We start from the raw sequence: 21,411 nt of genomic DNA, 5'->3' as shown, positions 1-21,411 counted from the left end.
AGAGGAAAGGAGGGTGAAAGTGTGAGGAGACATGCACAGAGGATAATGAAGGTGTATGAGGAGCGATAAAGAAGGGAAGCAACATGCACAGAGGAATATTTACAACAGATAATGGTTCAAGAAGGTTGGTGATAGTGCTTACATAAATTTAACAACCCGCAAGTTTAACATGTGTTGAGATAAGAAGTCCTTTTATGAATATTTTTTATAAAATATTCACTTAGCACAGCTGACCGCCGATATGATGAATAAAAACAAATCAATCGAGGCGTAGAATTGAATGGTGCCCAATCTTACGCGTAGCCAGGGGTGGGCCTGGATGGGCCTGGGCCCGCCCACTTGTCAGCCAGGCCCACCCCATCCAATGAGAAGGCTGAGTCGACACTCGACAGTCACCTGTTGTTGCCTCATTGTATTCCTATGATATGGTATGGCATTAGCACTGAGCTACAATTAATAAATTTTGTCAAAAAAATCAGGTTCATCTTCTGTGATTTTTATTAATTCATTTTCAGAGTACAGTGGTCCCTTGCTATAACGCGGTTCACCTTTCGTGCGGATTTTTTTTTTAGAGCAATTTTGCATGCTTTTTTTTTTAACGGTGCATTGTGTTCTGTGTCCTTATCAGGCGGCTGGTCGCGGCTCTCACTGCCTCCGATGCGTTTTCTGCGGGCTCGGTAAACGCAGCAGCGGGCCACTCACACCGCCCTCCTGTCTGCTGTGCGGAATTGCGCCAAATCTGGCAACAGGTCCAGAGACTACGCTCGCTGTTTTGATCCAGATGTTGACCGCAGCCGCAGAGCTCTGTGCCCACCGAGAGAGGACTTGGATTCTTTGCGGGTCCCGCATCCGTACCTCCAGAGGCAGTGAGTGAAGGGAGAGCACGCGCATTGTGTTCTGTGTGTCTGTTTATAATCTTCTCGCCCAGAAGAAAAAAGAGAGTGTTTACACAAGACAGAAAAATGAGAAAATGTTAATGCCTGTTTGAGAAAAGTGTATAAAGTGTGTAGTGAGGGGTTTTACAGCCTTAAAACAACTATAATAATTGCAAAAAACAGCACTGACTACTTCGCGGGTTTCATTTATCGCGGGTTATTTTTTAACGTAACTCCTGCGATAAACGAGGGAGCACATTTTTCCTCAAATAAATAGTCTTCTGCGGGCCCTCATCACAATGCCAATAACAACATGCACTGTCGAACGGCTATTTTCTACTGTTAATCGGATAAAACGTCCACCAGAACATCCATGTTGACTCACAGACTGAATGCACTCTCCGTGCTTTCCCTTGAAAGAGAACTGACCGAATCGTTGGACTATGATGACGTGGTAAGAGAGTTCAACAAAAAACCCCGTCGTCTCCTGCTGTAGCATTAAAAGGATTCATCAAATGTAAGTGTGAGACCATTAATTACTTTTTTCTTCTAAATAGGCCTAATTGTTAATATTATATTGCAACTGCCACAAATCATGTTGGTGTCCATTCTGATGGTTTTTAATTTGGCCGCCGAGCCATGGTTTCCATTGTTTATCAATTTCATAATTTGGCTGCCGAGCCAACCTGTTTTCATGTTGTGGATATATTTTGAATTTTTATTTTAAAGGGCTTTACGTGACTAAGCGTTGCGTTGCTGCTTGCATTGTCCATGGGGTGCTTATGTCTGACACTTTGTGTCTGTGTAACTGTGCACACAGTTTCTGTGCAGTTGGCTGAGATGTGTTCATCATTAAACTTGGAATTCATTTTTGAAACAATGCCTTATTTAAATACCTTTGGGTTTAGGCCGAGCCAAGTAGGCTACCAGACTTGCACTGAATGTGTGTGTGTGTGTGTATGGCGCTGCATTATCCATGAAGAGTACTTGTGTCACACCTGTCACGTCTGTGTGCTCACTTTGCCAGTGCTGTAGGCTAAGTGATAACATTGCTTGCGATGTCCAAACAAGGCACACTTTTTCAAACAGTGTATTATAATACCTACATCTTACCTACAACCCCAAAGGTTGGGCCCGTCTGATTTTTTTTCTGGGCCCACCCGTTTTATGATTTCTGCCTACGCCCCTGTGGCCAATAGAAAAGCTCTGTGATTATCGCTATCTTAATGCATAAAATAAAGAACATTTTGTTGCAATGTGCCACAGGGGTGTCATTAAATCTAAAAAATGAGAGGTGGGCAAAGTTTATGTGATCAGCCCTGTTTGTCTGTCTGCTTGTGTGCTATAACTTAGAAAATCATTTACAGTTTAGAATCAAATTTTGTGTTGCAGCGTCCTTAGCTCAAGGACGAGGAGGCACAGTTTGGTGGTGATCAGAACGTCACTTAAAATTTTCTTCTTTTCACATTATAAAGATCTGATGGTGATAACACACACCCACACACACACCAACCAAGGTCACAGTGTCAGTGCTACTGCGGAAGTTATGCACCAGGACCAATTTAGGAAATAATGGCCTTGCTCAAGGACACCTCAGTGAAACCACATTACCACTATGCAATAGTCTGTATTTGCAAATTCATATGTGAGGTTTGTGCACTGCTACACAAAACACAGTGAAACCTAAGGCTGTACAGATGTTTCAAATTTAGGATGAATGCAGGGATAAAATTTTGCTCATTAAAAAAAATGATTAAAGATGATTAAAAACAAATAGAAAGAAGAAGGTTGGCTGTTGTACTCAAAGGTTTTGGGTGAACTCTGTACATGGCTTTTCACGGTACGGTGCATCTGGAAAGTACTCACAGGGCTTCACTTTTTACACTGTTATGTTACAGCCTTATTCCAAAATTAATTTTTCCCACAAAATTCTACTCACAACACCCCATAATGACAACAGCAAAACATTTTTTTTTTGATTTTTTGGAAATTTAATAAAAATAAGAAACTAAGAAAGCACATGTACATATGTATTTGCACCATTTCCTCAATACTTTATTGTTGCCCCTTTGACAGCAATTACAGCCTCAAGTCTTCTTGAATATGACACCACAAGCTTGGTGCACCTATCTTTAGGCAGTTTTGTCCATTCCTCTTTGCAGCACCTCTCAAGCTCCATCAGGTTGGATGGGGAGTGTTGGTGCACAGACATTTTCAGATCTCTCCAGAGATGTTCAATTGGATTCAGGTCTGGGCTCTGGCTGGGCCACTCAAGGACATTCACAGAGTTGTCCTGAAGCAACTCCTTTGATATCTTGGCTGTGTGCTGAGATGGATTGAGTTGGATTTTTATGTCTGCTTCAGCTGCACTGCTTTTTATGATGCACTAAGCAACCAGTGCAATTAAAATGTGATTCATATTTAGGTTAAGATATTATGCATATAATATTTATATATTAAATAATATTTTATTTTTATATGAGAGCATTTTGGGTATTTTTTTTTACTAACACTGATGATGGTTATGCTTGAGCACTGCAAGCAGAATATGAATAGGTTTGTGAGAAATACATTTTTAAAAATGTGATATTGGCCTGAAAGCCTGCTGTAACCCCTGTCACCATCACAGTTGGCCTAGACCTTGCAGGGATGCATGTTTGCTGAAAATTTGATCAACCTGTTTGAAATCCTTGGAAAGTTATGGAGAGTAGAGTCTTCATCACACACAGACATTAGCTTTGGCTCTGTCACCTTCAAATATTTGGTCGTCACTCATCATCAAACTTGACATAGACCTTCAAGGGATGGGTCCCTATTGTCTTTATGCCTTTTACCTGTTTGGTAAAGTTGTCTCAAATCTGTGAAAAGTTACAGAGAGTGAAAAGGTTTGGATGTACACAGATGGAAGGACGGTATTTCCATGTCCCTCCATTGCGTGACGGTGGACAAGTAAAAAAAAAATTTCACTGTAAAAGCAATTTGTCACTTTGTTTTGTTTAATAAGAAGTCATGGATTTCTATGAATTACAATGTTTAAAATAAATTCTAGTGGAGTTTACAAGCAAATGACGTGTATGTGTGTGTTAGAGTTGGTGGGGTGGGGGGGCAATTCAAAATATCCTTATCTACAAAATGGGAGCCCTGCAGTAAAAGTTTGGGATGTTGCTGATCTGGGATTTTGCTTTCCTTCTTTCCTCTGAATATTAGTTCATTGTTGGAACACCTCTAGCGCAGCCCAGTAAGCTGAGTTTGCTCTTTTACTGATGAAAACCACTAGTCTACTTTATTATAGGGGTCGGGTCATAATATAAACCTGTTCAGCAAGTCAGTAGAAATCACAAAGTGTTTTAAAAACAGACGTTAAAGGATGCAGTCAAAAATATTACACAAATACAGAGAGGAGAGGCAATATGTTAAAAAATATCTCTGAGAAACAGCCAAGTTTTATGGGACTGGTTGAGATTAAATAAATATAGCATTTCATTTCTTAGAGTGTTTCAATGACAGCTTGGTATACGTACAGTACTTCCAGCTCCAATGTGAAATCTTTCCCATTCTTTTAGTCTATTGTTAGGAATGCCAAACATTCCTCAAATTGTCTACTTTTTCCAGATGCTTGTTTATCCAAGTTCAGTTATTTTGAACTCCAAACAGCCACATGGATAGTTCTATTTTAACATCACAAACATTACTCTTGACTGCAGCGGCTACAGCGTAATCACTGTCAGCTTTCCAAAATCAGTCTGAGCCTAGTGAGCGTGAGATGTGCACATGCATGCAGACCCATTCATATCTCCCTCGCGTGGCCAAGTGGCTCACGGTGTTACCGGGCATCAGGAAGCTCTTTTGTACCTCAGTCAACAACAGCAGGTCCACACGGCCGGACAAGTGGGACCCAGAAGCACCTACTGTAATTTCCAGACTATAGAGTGCATCTAAATATAAGCTGCACCCGCCAATTTTAAAAAGGAAAAACAATTGTACATAAATAGGCAGCACTTGTCTATAAGCTGCAGGTGTCCACATTGTAACACAAGATATTTACACAGAAAGATGTTCGAAAGAAAGATTTTTTAACTTTTAATTAAATAAGTATTGTGAATGCTTTTTTCCCTGAAGGTGTTACGCGTAAATATTGTCGAGGGTGCGCATGGTGTCGCGCAGCGTCTCCGCTCCACACGGAGGCAAACCTGAGTATTTTGTTTTTTGTTTTTTTTGTGGAACATGAGATAATTTCATTGTGTGCAGCCAGACTCGCCTGGTGCCTGTGGTAACTGAGACATTAACTGGGCGCTGTGACTTTTTCAACTTGTGGCGCAAAGACAGAGACCCGGTGCGGGGGAGCAATTGTGGTGCAAAGTGCATGTGTCACAGACGGACTTTACTTCAGCCACAACAAGGAATTAAAGTATTTTCAGATGTCGTTTTTGAAAATCAGGAGGCTTTATGCGGATCATTTTTCTTCAGGATGTGATGATGTATCCAACAGATAAGACTTTATATTTACTGTGTGTGAGTTTACTCTGCATGAGGACCGCAGCTTTCAGCCAATCAATGGACAGGATTAATTGATGTATTTTGACTTATGAGAAAGCCTGTAAAATTCCAAAAAAATAGCCGCATCATTGTTTAAGCTGCAGTGTTCAAACATGTGAAAAAAGTAGTGGCTTATAGTCTGGAAATGACGGTATCCCCCCCCCCCCCCCCCCCCCCTTTCTCTGTCCTCCCTCGTCTCTCCTCTCCTTACTCCCCTCTCAGCTTTGCCTTTTGTTGCGGCCCCTCTGATCATCATTGTGTTGCTGTCTCACACAGCTCTAATGTCAGGTGTTTCTTTCTGTCTTTTTGCTTCTCCCTGCCTGGAGGCTGACACAGCCCACAGATCCTACAACCCGCCTCCACACTCGCTGACCACAGCTATCACCGCTACATCCCCACGTGCACGCACTGAGTCTGGGCTACTTGTGTGCATCAGGTGTGTTGGTGTTGGAGACGTGAGGTGTATTTGGACATGGGCTGCTGGACACTGGGACATTTCTCTCCATTCTCTTCCTCGCATCTCTGGTTTTGTGACACCCACCTCCTTTTTATGAGGGCAGGCACTTTATCCCAAACTGCTGATGGTGGAACACAGGTGGGAGTGTGGCTCTGTCTGATGATCCGTGTGCACGAATGAGAGGAATCACAGTCACCGTACAACCTGAACGCCAGTCAGCACGGTGGAACATGTGGTGTGGGTTCATGTGTGCATGTGGAGAGAGTGCAAAATAAGATTGAAGGAGCTAAGTGTGAGTTCAGCATATTTGGTCTCATTCAATCTGGTGTTACAGCCACAGTGTCTGCGCGCAGCGCAACGTGCAACAGCGGGTCAGTTGATGAATTTTATGCCCCTGTACACACAAAATTTTCTCATGCAGGAAAATATTTGTCTGCATTGACAACTCCTCACTCAGGGGGAGGAGGAGTAACAGGAAGACAGAGGTTGGGAATGAGAGGAACAGTAGTAGCCAGTAAACCAGTAATGATCAGTATGTCTGGTATTTATATTGTATATTTATATTGCAAACTGTTTTTCAAACTTTTTACTTTCACTTTTGATACTCTGTGTGCTTCTTACCCTGTATGCTGCTATACAATGCTGCTGGAACCTCAATTTCCCTGAGGGAGTCTTCCCAAAGGATCAATAAGGTTCGATCTAATTTAATCTAATTTTACAGCAAAAATAAGAACTAGTCAGAATGAGAAAAGAAAACAAAGAAACAAACAAGCAACCAGCTCCAGTTTGAAGGAAAATGAGCCAAAAACACACAGAAGAAATTATACCAGTGAAGCATCCAAAATTATATTTTAAACCCACTGTTCACTTATTAATTGTGACACCAGATAAATTCCGTTAGTCCAGCTGAGTGATCCATGGCACCATTTTTTTTATTGATTAAGACAGTAAAACTAAACTTTTGTTTTTGTGATTTCAGTCTAGTTTGAACTGTGATTTTTAAACGCCCATATCAAATTGTGATTCCTGTATTTTGGGCATAAAAAAAAAAAAAAATCAAACAAATAAAAACTTAAATTTGTAAAAAACAAAGACAGAACATGAAAAAAATTATACATAAGTATGTGTTTTGTTTCAGCCAGTCACGCCACAGTCAACATGTGTAGAGTCACATCAGGTGCTTTTGTACGTGTAGAGGTCATGATAACGATAACGTGTGCTAACGTGCCACTTGATACGAGACACCGAGACAGTTTTATAGTGCAGGACACAGTAGAAAACATGAACAAGATAGAAATGACACAGCTACTTGTCATTTTTTTTTTTCGTGATACTGTCATAAAATGCATCACATTTCCATGACACAGTCAAGTTTAGTTCCCTCTTTTTAATCCTAACCCTAACCCTAACACTAAATTTCGTGGTACCATCGGGAAACAATTCTGTGATACTGTCACAAAATGTGTTACATTTTCATCACGGTATCACAAACTGATAGATTCAAACACTTTTCATCATGATCTTGGCATGAGATCATGTAGAAAAGTGGTCGTGGTCAACATTTGCAATGGACACGATCCCAAGCAGCTTTTGTCATTTGCTGTCAGAATAAACTGCAACCAACAACTATGACAAAAACAGTCCGGGTTGGACCATGAGAGGAGACATCTTTTCTACAGACTTCATAAAAGAATAATTCTCTTGATCCGAGCTACAAGAACTTCATAAAGTGTACATCTTCTGTTTCCTTGTGAAAAATCTGGGGTTTGACATTTCCAAAACTCTAAAATTGAACCAAAACCCCTCATATTGGATCAGAAAGAGTTGTATTCTGCCAACACATCCTGACACATACTACATTGTGAGTTTTCAACCAGACGTCTTATTGGATTGGCTCTATTTCATATCAGCTCGTCCTGTATGAAGCCGACTTTACATGATTGGAGTGATTTTGTTCAGTTGATCCCAGTGCTGTAATAAAACAAGACCTCATGGGTGCTACTGAAAATGGAAGTGCTATAGAGGGTGTGCACGTGACGTCATCAAATCCAGAAGCCATCAGTATACCGGCATGCTGGATGATAAACAAAGTGACAGAAGCTGTGTTCGCTCATCCATAAGCTGCGTTATTAGCTCGCTCTCATAAGGTGGACAACGGGACAGTCCACATTGTGAGAACAGGAATCAAACCGTTTTAGAATCAAACAGAACAAAATGTCATGAATCAAACTGGTTTAGACTGTTTTCAGCCTGTCAGAGCACCGATAGGCTGTTTTATTAACAATCGCTAAAGCCAAACCAACGTTTTGCATGAGAATGTCGGTAAACGCACAAACTCTGCATTTGTGACAAAACAATGGCTACATTTACATGCTGTTAATATTCGGGATAAGGTCAATATTCCGGTTTCTGAATCATTAGGAATAACCGGTTTACATGCTTAAGCAGACAGAGTAAAGCTCCATTTACACATAGATGGTTTTGTCGGCAGGTAGTACGTAGAGCGAAGTTCGCGGTACTTCCGGCTGTTTTCGCGGTGGAAAGGGGTGGAGCATTTGCCGGCATTTTGACCGCCGTACTAGACGCAAATACGCGGATAAAACGCTGCTAAATCCGCCAAATAAAGTGGCGTTTTGATGCCGTAGCATCCGGCACACGTCAGGCAACGGGGGTTAATACCCAGTTCTATCCTTTACAATCGCAGGTTAAGACGCACGTGAGAACGGCGGTGTTCTGCTGCCGCCGATAATGCCCTGTGTACCGCTGGTTTTATCCAGGCAAATCCTGCGTTACTCCAGGAACATTTGCATATAGGCACCGCCCCCAGAGTATAATAGGCTGAAGCAGCAGGAATACATGCCTCTGTCACTGCAGGGGGAGGGAGATCATCAGCCTTTTCTTCTCCTTCCTTTTCCCCTCCTCAGCGTGTTGCTCCGTCTCCACCACAGGCCTCCCCTCTGCATCTGAACCAGACCTCTTGGTAAGTCCTTGCCGCTACCAATTTTCTTTTAGGAGGCATACTGGAGCTTCTCTGCAAAAATATCTGGAGTTGGCCGCGAGTGAGAGACCTGCATGCAGCGCGCTAACGTTTTTATACTGACCGCCGCCTATCGGATGTTTGGAACACCGTTAACCGGGAGGTGGCATTTAGAACGGCATACTGTCCGCTAGCGCCGCCGTTTTGTCTGACTCTGTCACCGGTTAAAACGCTGATGTGGGCTCTATCTCCGTTTTACACGCCGTTGATTGGGGATACAACGCCGGCCGCCAATTACGGTGGTGTGAACTGCGGCACTACAGGAAGGGGCAGGATGAAACGGCGATTAAAAAGTATCAAACCCCCTTGTTCGCGTTGTCTCCGTCGTCATGCGAATTCTCCGGGAGCGCTCCCGGAATTATTCGACATGTTGAATAATTTTTTTGACGATTCCCGGTAAAGCCGGAACTAAGCCACGTCCCCTAGTGCCGGCGTTAACAACGGTGTTTGATCCTTAAGACGGCCAAAAACTCTTCCGGGATGCTTCCGGGAGCTCTTACCATCTATGTGTAAACGGGGCTTTACTCCTGTATACATGGTCATTGGTATCATTTGGAATATCCCCATCTAAACAGCGACGCACGTCTTCCACCAGTGCTTGATTTGGTCTGGTGTTCGTGCAAATCCTGCTTCAAGTAGCTTTTCGGCCACCTTCTTGTAAATGTCGCTATCTCGATACTTTCTACCGTCAATAAAAGACATTATATTCATGTCTTTCACGATACTAATGAAGTACTCGGTTTCCTCCTCACTCCAAAAGTGTGGTGCTGTGCTGCCGCGTCTGGATTTCCCCATGCTTGTTTACCTCTGCTTCTGTGGTGTCCGGTGGGTTGCGCGCGCCACATACAAGTAGTTGCTGTACTCAGAAGACCAAGATTCCTTGTGGATAGGACATACGCAGAACACAAAATAATGTTCCTTTCTATGGGGATATCCCGATGCGTGTTTATATGAACTGATATTCAGGTTAGAAAAGGAGTAACCCAGGGGTCATATTTGGGTTTTAAAAAAACGGAATATGAGCATATTAAGGTTTTTGCGGGTGTTTACATGGCCGTGCGCAACCGGGTTATTGCTAGTATTCCGGTTATGAAAAGGTTATGAAAGGGTTATTGGCTGCATGTAAACATAGTCACTGACAATCGTTAAAGTAATTGCTTTGGTATGAAAAGTATTTAACATGTATTTTACCTGCGTATCTCACAAAGCAGGAGGAACAACATAAACTAACCCGTGTGCTGTGGATGCGCGTGATTTTCATTGTCACCATTCAAAAAACAAAACGGTGCACAAAGCAACTCACCTTTGCTGTAATGATCTGAGACATGTCTTATAATGATCATGTTCACGGACCCTTTAACTTTTATCTCTGACAAAATAGTTGTAGATGTCCGGGTACTTAATATCAGGGACATATTCACATACCTGCAGCTCCGAAAAACAAAACAAAACATGGAGGTATAGTGTCTCAGGGCGTGGTTTGATGACATCAGTGCATCAGATCCAGTGATGGGCACAGTTCAGCTAATCTGATAACCAATAATTATCGAAGCTAATGTTTTTGCTAGCGGATTAGCTTTTCAGATAACTTTTAAAACTGTCAGCGGACCAATTATCTTCTGATAAATTTAGTTCTGATAACTTTCAGTCCAGTAACATTTTTTTCTGCTGGTAAAGTGAGCAAAGTTTAACGGTCAAAAACGTTTGTAAATCCTAAAATCAAACATTCTGTTGTGTGTTTGTGGCTGTTGCTTGCTGATGACGTCATCATTAAGTGCAAAACGTGATTGGCCGATTGACGCAGGGAGCATTGTGGGTAGTGTAGTTCAGGTTCACTTGTTACTGTCCGCTCGATGCAAAAACAAAATGGACTAATTTTAACAATATTTTATTTTATTTCTTTGTGGCTGATGGTATAATTTAATCGCCAAGACTCGGTGGGAGAGAGATCTCACGGCGCAGCTGTGATACACAGGGACTTTTCTTAGACACCGTTCTGGATAATCAGGATGCTTTATGTGGATTATTTCTTCAGAATTTAATGAACCCCACTGAAACTAACAGGTAAGAATTTATATTTACTACGTGTATTTTATTCTGCCAATCAATGCATTAATGGACGTATTTTGTTTGTTTAAGCTGCAGGGTTCAAAGCGTGTGAAAAAAGCAGCAGCTTTTAGTTCGTAAATGACGGTGTATATAATACCGAGATAAACTGTGACTTCTAATACTGTGTTTTACTGCTTTTGAAAGATGATGACAGTGTTTGGGGTTTTATTTTTTTATTCATTCATTTTTGTGCATTCTTTTTGTGTTTGTGATCCTTGAATTTACCCAGCAGCCCCTGTGGCGCTTGAAGTAAAACTGGTTTATCAGAAGCCAACAGTGTAATCGGATGTGGCCGCGTCTGAATCAATACTAAAAGTTATCAGTTATCTGTAATAAAGATTAATTTTTTAGCAGTTTATCGGTTTAGCGTCATAAAAGATAACTTTTCAATTATCGGATTAATGGTTATCAAAGCTAACTTTTTGGTTAGCTGTGCCCACCACTGATCAGATCCCTCAGAAAATGGTGAGAGACTGTGATTGAAAACATATGATTGGGCTAAAAACATTTTTATGTCGGGGGGGGGGGGGGCAAAGTCCCATCAATCCCCATCCAAGAGACACCTATGAGAAAGAGACACACTGTCTCACCTCGTGTTTGCCCTTCATCCTGCAGATCCTGATGTCGTTCTTGTTTGATTCCCATGTTCTTTTCTGCATATCACACACACACACACACACACACACACACACACACACACACACACACACACACACACACACACAGGTGATTATTCACACTAGCATTACTATTTTTCCACCTAATGACAAGTATAACATGCACCAAAAGCGGTCTAAACGCTGCGGCTGTCTGCACATACACCGCTCACCTTGCTGTAGAATATCTCATCTCCTGCAATGATGTCCAGCTCCACACGGAAAAGGTCATCTCTGGACAGAAAGAATGAAAGAGGTAGTTAATGCCAAGCAGCGGACAACAAAACAAAGGTGAACACTCATTCACAGACAAAGGTACCACAGAGACACACAGTCGATATAGGATTTGTCTGGATGAAATCCAAACCATGCAGTTCATACAAATGCTGAGTATGAATATTCCCAGTGTATAGTAAATCTGTGGTTTAACTGCTGTGCCATTCTGTAGGTTGTGTGTAATCTTGTTCCAGGACATGCAGCTGTGTGATCCTTACACATTAGAGACATTTTCTCCTTTAAAGTCCATCAGCCCTGCAGAGATTAGGGAACAGCTTTACATTTCTATACGTGAAGAATGGAACACGACTGCATAATGATGTCTCATATTTCCCCTTTGCCTTTTGCCTCCGCTCATTAAACTTGACTTGCTGCGTTGGATTTGCCGCAAGGCCCGATTTTCGCTTATCAGTCTTATTCAAAAGCCTGAAATTGAATAAATGGATGATTTAATCACATTGTTGCGGTGATGCGTGCACACTCCCACATGCTGACAACATGTGGGCCAAACCCCAAACAGCATACATGTATTCATGATGCTCTCTGAAAACTGCTTTGTCTCGTTGTTAATCTGCTGAGAATCCTGTAGTAACCTTGGAAGTTGCAAACGAATGAGAATTAGTCAAGGAAGCTAACAGCTGACGTTCGCATATTGATCAAGGCCTCGGTATGTGCGAAGGAGGATGGGAAGCATAGCTCAGTCTGAGCAAAGGATTGGCTTCTGAAAGAGCTAATCTGTAAATCTGCCATAGCTGTGTTATTGCAGCAATATCGATTGCATCTCTGATCCTGTGCTGCCTTCCTTCAGCACTGCGTGTCCTCTCTCCCTTTCTCTCTTTCACTCACAGATGGATTATCATGTGCACATGTCTTTGGACAAGCTCTTGCTCATGTATGAACACACACATGCAGTAGCAGGGGCGGAACTAGGAATAAATTGTGGTAATAGTGAGGGGGGTGTTTGTCCACTACATGTCTCAATATACAATTTTGGAAACACTGATTATTTTGGAACACAATTTTTTTTAACAAATTAAGGAAAATTAATAAGTATAGGTACAGGTTAGTGAGGAAGCTGAATAAATATCAATGAATGACTTGTGGTGAAGGGGTGGGAATAAATATATATATTTTTAATGAAAATATGAAAATATGTTGTTTTTTATGTCCACTTGTTAACCACTAATCCACAGTGCCACCCAAGAAACTACTTCTTGCAGTCAATGGTAATCTCTTGCATGTTCGTGGAGCCTGTATTGTTGTTGCACAGAGTGTTTCAGAAAAATGTATATAATTTCGTAATCTAATAAGTGCCAATTTTCATTCAATTGATCTTAAATTTACAGCATGCGTTGAAAGAACTCAAATCTCTATGTTTATTGTGTTTATGTTTTTTCTTTTCAGGTATAGAAATGCCATTCACTGGAAAAGAAAGGCATTTTGTGTTAGCTTATGCTCAAACACATTCAAACAAGAGTGTGCAGCGTGGATTTGCGAGAGAATTCGCTAAAAATGCACCAAATGCAATGCAGATTTGGACATGGCACAAAACGTTCAAAGCAGTAGACTGTCTGTGCAGAATAAAAGGATGTGGATGACCGCCAGTATCAGAAGAGGTAGTCCAGTGGTTTGGGGATACATTTTTGCAAAGCCCCAAGAAATTCATAAGCAGAGGAAACCCCAATTCCTCCAACGACAGTTTGGCGTGTCGCCGACTTGACGTGTGCTGTGTCACAGGCGGTGCACATATTGCAAACGTGTGAAATCGTTCATGAAATCCACATACCTTTGAGTTTCTCATTCAGATTTTGATGAATAAATGTTATTGTGCTCAACATTAAGCCTGTTTAGTTTCATCTGCCTATACTATGTAGTTACTTAGATATTTACACATCAAATGATATAAAATATTTTGAAACACCCTGTATATTTATAAAACCAACCCTATCTCATGGCATTTCATGATGGCATCACAAAAAGTACATTAATCTATTGGTTCGTGATACCATCGGGGTAGGATTAGAAATAGTAAAATAAAAATATAACGCAATGCTAGAATACCCTCGGCCGTCCATATGCTGTCCATATTCTTGAGCTGCTCTCCCACTGGGAAGACGATTAATTGCATATGAATTGAGTATACAAATGTTGAGCGTTCATTGTCGTCCGCAACAAAACTGGCCAAAAATGACACATTTCTCAGTATGAATTACACATATATTAATAATGTATAGCGAATATATGACAAACAATCACGGATGTATAATGCATGTATTGAGGAAACAGATTGGATGCATTGCGATTATCACGGAAGTATTACGGATGTACTGAGAATGCATTGCGCACGTGTTGCGGGAACAGCGGTTGTATTTTGTATGCGCGGCATCTGCATTGTGGTCATAAAAGAAGCGTACTCTGGCCTTTCGGCATCATTATTCACACCAACACCACAGCCTCTGGAGCAATTGCTGGACTTGGACAAAGTGATTGGTATGTTATTGGATGGCAGCAACTATCACACTACGTCTTTGGGGATCCATAACTACATCTGTACATCTCCACAGCTGGACTGGCAATGACTAGTAAGTATGTCGATTTCTGCCACATTTATAAAGTACTTTGGGTTTACGTGAAGTGTCTGTTATGCATTCACAAATTGTCCACAAATCAGATGCAAAGCAGACGTAATACAAACGCTTTATTCATGGCCCATCTGTATGCATTCACTACAGCTTATTTTAGTTTGTGATGTGGACGTGATAGGCACGCTATATATACGTTTTACACACTGTCCCAGTCCGCTGCCAAGCTGCAATACCCCGTCAGTTGCAGATATTAGCGGATAACGGCAGATATACAGCGTATAGACTGAGTATGTATTGAGTATGTATTGTTTATGTAAGCCGGATGTCATCTGCAACCAAAATTTTGTGCAGCTCAAAAATCCTGGCAACAGAAAAATGTGCCTCTGCGGATAATTGCGGATGTGTGCAGATGTCAGGCGACTCATACAAGCATGTTTCATGGATATTGCGGCTGTTTTGCAAATATAAACCAATTTTGTGCGCAATTCATACACAAATCTTCCTAAACACCAGTGGGACCGGGCCTTTAGGTGGGTAGGGAGAGTTCCCATGGGATAAAAAAGCTTTTCAACCTACCACCCCTGGTTCTCAAGACCAGGCACCTAAGTGGCTCTACTCTTTTCTTTTATAAGATATTTAGATGTACCTTAGTATACACTAGTAGAGTTCCAACTTGTATTTGGAATGTATAATAGAAGATATACCTTACTGAATTTTCATGTTCAAATGAAATCATTATTTGTTCATGTTGTGCAAATCAAGGAATATTTGTACATCACCCTCTGTGCATTTGTAGTTATTAATGAGACAAATTTAACTACATAGGAAGTTAGCTTTGAGTTAGCGAAAGTTAGCATGCAAGTTAATGTCCGAAAATGTCTTGTAAATGACTCCAGAGGTGTTATCAGATTACAAAAACAGCATTTGTAATTTTAGAAGTCTTTATTTCTCGCTAGCTTTTACTTAATATTTACCATTTACCATCCTCTACGGCTGAGTAGGCTGGAGCCGCTCAGCCTAAATTCATCAGGATTACTTAGTATACTGTTTGCATGGGGGAAGTTGGTTTATCTATTGCGCTAAAGTTAAACATGATTGGGCGGGTCTTGAAATGAGTGTTGAGGTTGTTCTTAAAGTTGTTTATGCTGCTACTACTGATGATGGATATGGGTAAAGAATTCCACCAGACAGTTGTTCTATTCAAGAAAATATGCCTGTGGCGCTCTGTTCTGCAGTGGTTTCAAATTAATTTCTTATTGTGTCCACTTGTGACAATATCCGGAGAGGCCAGTTGCAGGCTAGGTGGGATTACGGGGGAATCTTCATTGAGGAATTTATACATTGTAATAAAATCACCTCTCAGCCAATGGTAGATAAGGGAGGGTAGCTTTAGCCTTTTCAGTCGTTCTTTGTATGACAGGTTTTTAATAGAGATGGAACTTGTGTTGTGGCCCTCCGTTGCACCTTTTCTAATTCTTCAGCAAGGCCCCACATGTAAGGAGACCATACCACTGCTGCGCATTTGAGGTGAGGGAGAATCATAGTCTTGTATAAAGCAATAAACATCCTCTCGTCCACATAGTTGAAGGACCTCCAGAGGAGGCCGATCAGTTATACCAGAAACAAAGCTGTTATCAAATAACTACACCAGGAAGTGACTTCACCATGCTAACCTCGGTGAAATGTCTTGTAAATAAATTCAGAGGTGTTATCAGGTTCAGAAAACAGCATTTTCAGTTTTGGAAGTGTTTATTTCTCGCTAGCTTTTACATAATATACCAGAAATGAAGCTGTTACCAAGTAGCTACAGCAGGAAGCAACTTCTCCATGCTAACCTCGGTGAAATGTCTCGTAAATAAATTCAGAGGTGTTATCAGGTTCAGAAAACAACATTTTCAGATTTAGAAGTGTTAATTTCTCGCTAGCTTTTACATAATATACCAGAAACAAAGCTGTTACCAAGTAGCTACAGCAGGAAGCGACTTCTCCATGCTAACTTCGGCGAAATGTCTTGTAAATAAATTCAGAGGTATTATCAGGTTCACAAAACAGCATTTTCAGTTTTAGAAGTGTTTATTTCTCGCTAGCTTTGACATAATATACCAGAAATGAAGCTGTTACCAAGTAGCTACACCAGGAAGCGACTTCACCATGCTAACCTCGGTGAAATGTCTCGTAAATAAATTCAGAGGTGTTATCAGGTTCAGAAAACAACATTTTCAGTTTTAGAAGTGTTAATTTCTCGCTAGCTTTTACATAATATTTGAGAAACGTATATAAACACACAAAACGAAGCAGTTTTGAAGAGACCAGCGACTGACGTATCGGTACAGCTGTACTTTGATTGGTTGTCACCAGCATCACTCAAAAACTAAATGGATTAGATTATAATAGAATGCGACTTTTTAAACCTCTTAAAATAGGTCAAGGTTAGACATCTTTGAAGTAGTCCAAGGTCTGTGTTCCAAGAATGTTCCCTGTGGATTTCAAGAGTCTGGCATTAATAGGACTGGACTTATGCTGAGCACAGACGGACAGACGGATGGACATAGGGATGGACGGACGGACAAAAAGCCTTCGCAGTACCTTATGGCCATATTTGATGGCCTCGGGTAAAAACTGTGTCATGAAGATGTGACTCATTTTGTGAAGGGAACACGATAATAAGCGTGAGACTGGGTCGTCCAAAACATCACTGGGAGGTTTGTGCACTTGATTTCAGTGTAGAAGGTTCCCGGTTGAAGCCCCACCGCTGCCATATTTCTCCAAGTTGATTGGAGTTGCATCAGGAAAACTTGTACCAAATCAACATGCAGATCCACCTCGGATCTGCTGTGGCGACCCCGACTGAAAACAAGGGAGCAGCCGAAGGGACTTACTTACCACCTTTATGGTAAAGCTATGCTATGGCTCTGCTGGGGTTATGATATGGATGTTTTTGCACACATTGCATGGTATAAGCGTGTTGTGTTACACCATCCAACCATGGGCCACTCTGATCTTCCCACGCTGGCTTGTCACGGTTGTAAATTGTGAAATTCTGTGCTGCATATCCGTTAAAGTGAGAACGGAGCTTTTGTTAATCCTTACTCAGAGTGGACCAGCGACAAAACCCGTTAGGTACGTACACCGGCGTGCAGGTACAGTATGCACGAGAGAAAGAGACAGCCGTAAAAATGTGTACAGGCTTTGCCATTGACTAACTCCTGAATAATTCATTACCACTTTCTGCTGCCTTGTCAAAAGATTCCCACTCTTAGTCAACCTCAGTGAAACAGGACAATGAGTAAGCGGCACACAAGTGTAAAATCACCAAACAATTCCTCCGTGCATCCCGACTTAACAGGTCGGAGTTTAAGCATTCAGCAAACAGCTGAGCGGTCCAGAGTTTGAGGTGTAATCTGATCCAGCTTGCTTCAGTGTCATCTCGGCATTAACATAATGAATACAGCAACAGGCCTTCCAGCCAGAGAGGCTGGCAGCCGGCACGGCCGACAGTGCAGAGGAGGAGGAATTATTTACGCTGCTGCTTCTCTTTTTCTCCTCATCACTTCTTTCTGCTGCAGGTTGTTTGAATGATGCAAAGCCTGTGGCTTGTGTGTTTTCGCTTGTTGATATGTGTATGAGGAATAGAATATAGGGTGTTACTATGTGTATCAAAAAAAAAAGTAGGAACATGTGAGCAGTGTTTGGATTTATTTTTATCTGATATGTTGACTACACTGAGATTAACTGAATTATTGGCTCATAACTCTTCGCAAAGAAGCATGAACTTACAAGACAAGTCAGGAATGTCCTCTGTTTCCCTCTGTCACCGCCTTGTGTGTCTTTCTGTGTCTATGTGTTTGCTGAAGGAATAAATGAAAAAATAAATCAATGTGGTTACAGAAAGACAGATAAAAAATACATCAAAGAATAAACTGTATTAATTTTTCCCATTTATTTGTTCATTTGCCTCAACATGTCTGTCTGTCTCTGTCTGTGGCTATATCTTATAACGGAAAGTGCAATTCTAATCAAACTTGGTGGATAAACTCAGTGGACCATCCTCTCACAACACAGGTCATATCAAGGTCATAGGTCAAAGATAGAGGTCACTGTCTAAAACACATTAACGACTATACCCGAGGGACTACATAAGATACTGAAACGCAGCTTTCTGCATTGACGTCTGCTCTCCTAGGATAGGAAATTTATAAGGATGCCTCATGTCAGTGACGTCATGTTAGTTGGCAGCTGTGAGACACTGGAGTCATCTGCATGCCCTGTTGTTTGTTTCTGTATACATTCATTTAGACAATTATATATATATATATAGTGGTCCCTCGTTTATCGTGGGAGTTACGTTCTAAAAATAACCCGCGATAAGCGAAATCCGCGAAGTAGTCAGTTATTTTTTTACAATTATTATAGACGTTGTAAGGCTGTAAAACCCCCTCACTACACACTTTATACACTTTTCTCAAACAGGCATTAACATTTTCTCACTTTTCTCTCATGTGTAAACACTCTCAAAGTTCAAACCTTAGTAGAAAAATAAGACCAATCTGTTTTCAGGCCCAAACATTTTTTTGAGAAATAAAAATAGAACATTTTCCTACAAATAATTATGATGGCTTTTACAACTATCCATCCATTCATCCATCCATCCATCCATTTTCTTCTGCTTTATCCGGAGTCGGGTCGCGGGGCCAGCAGCTCAAGCAAAGGCGCCCAGACCTCCTGATCCACACACACCTCCCCCAGCTCCTCCGGGAGAACCCCAAGGCGTTCCCAAGCCAGCTGTGAGATGCAGTCCCTCCAGCATGTCCTGGGTCTTCCCCGGGGCCTCCTCCCAATGGGACGTGCCCGGAACACCTCTCCAGTGAGGCGTCCAGGGGGCATTCGGAAAAGATGCCCGAGCCACCTCAACTGACTCCTTTCGACGTGGAGGATCAGTGGCTCGACTCCGAGCTCCTCCCGAGTGACCGAGCTCCTCACCCTATCTCTAAGGGAGCGCCCAGCCACCCTGCGGAGGAAACTCATCTCGGCCGCTTGTACTCGCGATCTCGTTCTTTCGGTCATGAGCCAAATCTCATGACCATAGGTGAGGATCAGAACGTAGATCGATCGGTAAATCGAGAGCTTTGCCCCCCCTACTCAGCTCTCTCTTCACCACGATGGTCCGATACAGCGACCGCATCACTGCAGATGCTGCACCGATCCGTCTATCGATCTCACGCTCCATCCGTCCCTCACTCGTGAACAAGACCCCGAGATACTTAAACTCCTCCACTTGAGGCAAGGACACTCCACCGACCTGAAGTGGGCAAAGCACCTTTTTCCGGTCGAGAACCATGGCCTCGGATTTGGAGGTGCTGATCTTCATTCCGGACGCTTCACACTCGGCTGCACTCAGCCAACTAACGAACACTAACAAATTAAATTTTTTTACAACTAACGAATTTAATTTTAACGATCAACCTACAAGGTTGGACAAATAAGAAATTATTAATAGTGACTGACCAGTATTTCACAGTTCCTCTGATTGCGCCTCTTCGTCGTGGCGCCGCTCCGCTGTCGTGCCTTTTTCCACTGAGTCACACCTCGCTGCAGGTGTCTTTTTCCAAGTGAAGAACACAGTTATGCGTAGTTGTTGGCGCTCTTTTTTCTTCTGGGTGAGAAGATTCTTATAAACAGACATGCAGAACACAATGCGCGTACTCTCCCTTTGCGGTGCCGTGATCAGCCTGCTTGATGAGGACGCAGAACACAATGCGCTGTAAAAAAAAAAAAAGCATGCAAAATTGGACTAAAAAAATCCGCGAAACTGCGAGGCCGCAAAAGGTGAACCGCGTTATAGCGAGGGACCACTGTATGTATATTAGGGGTGTCACAATATAAGAATTTGTACTGGACCTTACCGTAAACCCATAATGGTTCGAGTTCACAAAACTACACACAGAATACATGGTATGACTCTGCACAGTATGATAGACACATGTTGATTTGTTTTCTATAAGTCACTGACATTTCATCTTATTCCACAGAGTGTGTGTCACTCTAGTTTCATGCTCTGTGCAGGAGGCGTGGCCAGACCCGTGCATCTGCTCAGCTGTCTTCATACATGTCAACCTAAACGGATTGTCTGTAAATTATATGGATTTTTCCGAGTTTCAGAGTTATACGGACATACAAATAAACTCTTACGGATATTCAGGGTTTGGTCTGCAGCGGCTCTGTAATCAACCATTTCTGCAGCGCGACTCCACTTTGAAGCGTGAACCATTGAAGCAATGCTTCGATCCACTAGCTCATTGGTTCTTTGATTCGCTGCTCTTCAGAAACGGCAAGTCCGCTTTTAACCCCTCTCAAAGCCATTAAAATATCGTGAGTCACTTCTGTGTGGATTAAAGTCACAAACTGGGACTTTTGTCTTGTTGCAGTCAAGAAACGAGAATCGTCCTCCGTTCCATTAGCACAGGTCCAAACGCTGCACGGCTCTCTGCCGAGACAGAGTCCAGTCGGAATTAATAACTTCAAAACGATGTGCCACTTTAAACAAAAATGATGCCTCTTAAAATGTTGTATTACAGACAAGAAACTACATTCGACTAAAATGTTTTTTTCCTCCCAAAATGAGACGTCCTCATTCTTTACAAATGACGTGCAGCACAGTCAGCTGCAAGAGCTCAGCTCAGATGTATGGAAAGACATTTATGCCAATAATGTCTGAAAAGGAAATGGTTTTGACAAAAACTACAGATTTTGTTTATTCCTATTTACTGTATGTCCAGAGATCAAGGATCCACCATGTAGAGTTTATTATGTCCAGAGTTTACAGATCCAGTGACCAGTTTCAAATTTATTTACTTTAAGACTCAATAAAATGTTGTTCAAT

At 41.8% G+C, this 21,411-nt stretch overlaps 1 protein-coding gene across 1 annotated transcript in view; it reads right to left on the bottom strand.

Annotated features, from left to right (window-relative positions):
* sema6bb (sema domain, transmembrane domain (TM), and cytoplasmic domain, (semaphorin) 6Bb) overlaps window positions 1–21,411 on the bottom strand; it is a 191,583-nt gene that overhangs the window by 128,372 nt on the left and 41,800 nt on the right. The window contains 2 exon segments of the mRNA XM_034179613.1: window positions 11,605–11,667; window positions 11,844–11,904. Coding sequence (XP_034035504.1) covers window positions 11,605–11,667; window positions 11,844–11,904 — 124 coding nt within the window.

This window comes from Thalassophryne amazonica, chromosome 10 (genome assembly GCF_902500255.1).
Source record: "Thalassophryne amazonica chromosome 10, fThaAma1.1, whole genome shotgun sequence".
Taxonomy (NCBI): Eukaryota; Metazoa; Chordata; class Actinopteri; order Batrachoidiformes; family Batrachoididae; genus Thalassophryne; species Thalassophryne amazonica.
This window is presented reverse-complemented; position numbering and strand designations above follow the sequence as displayed.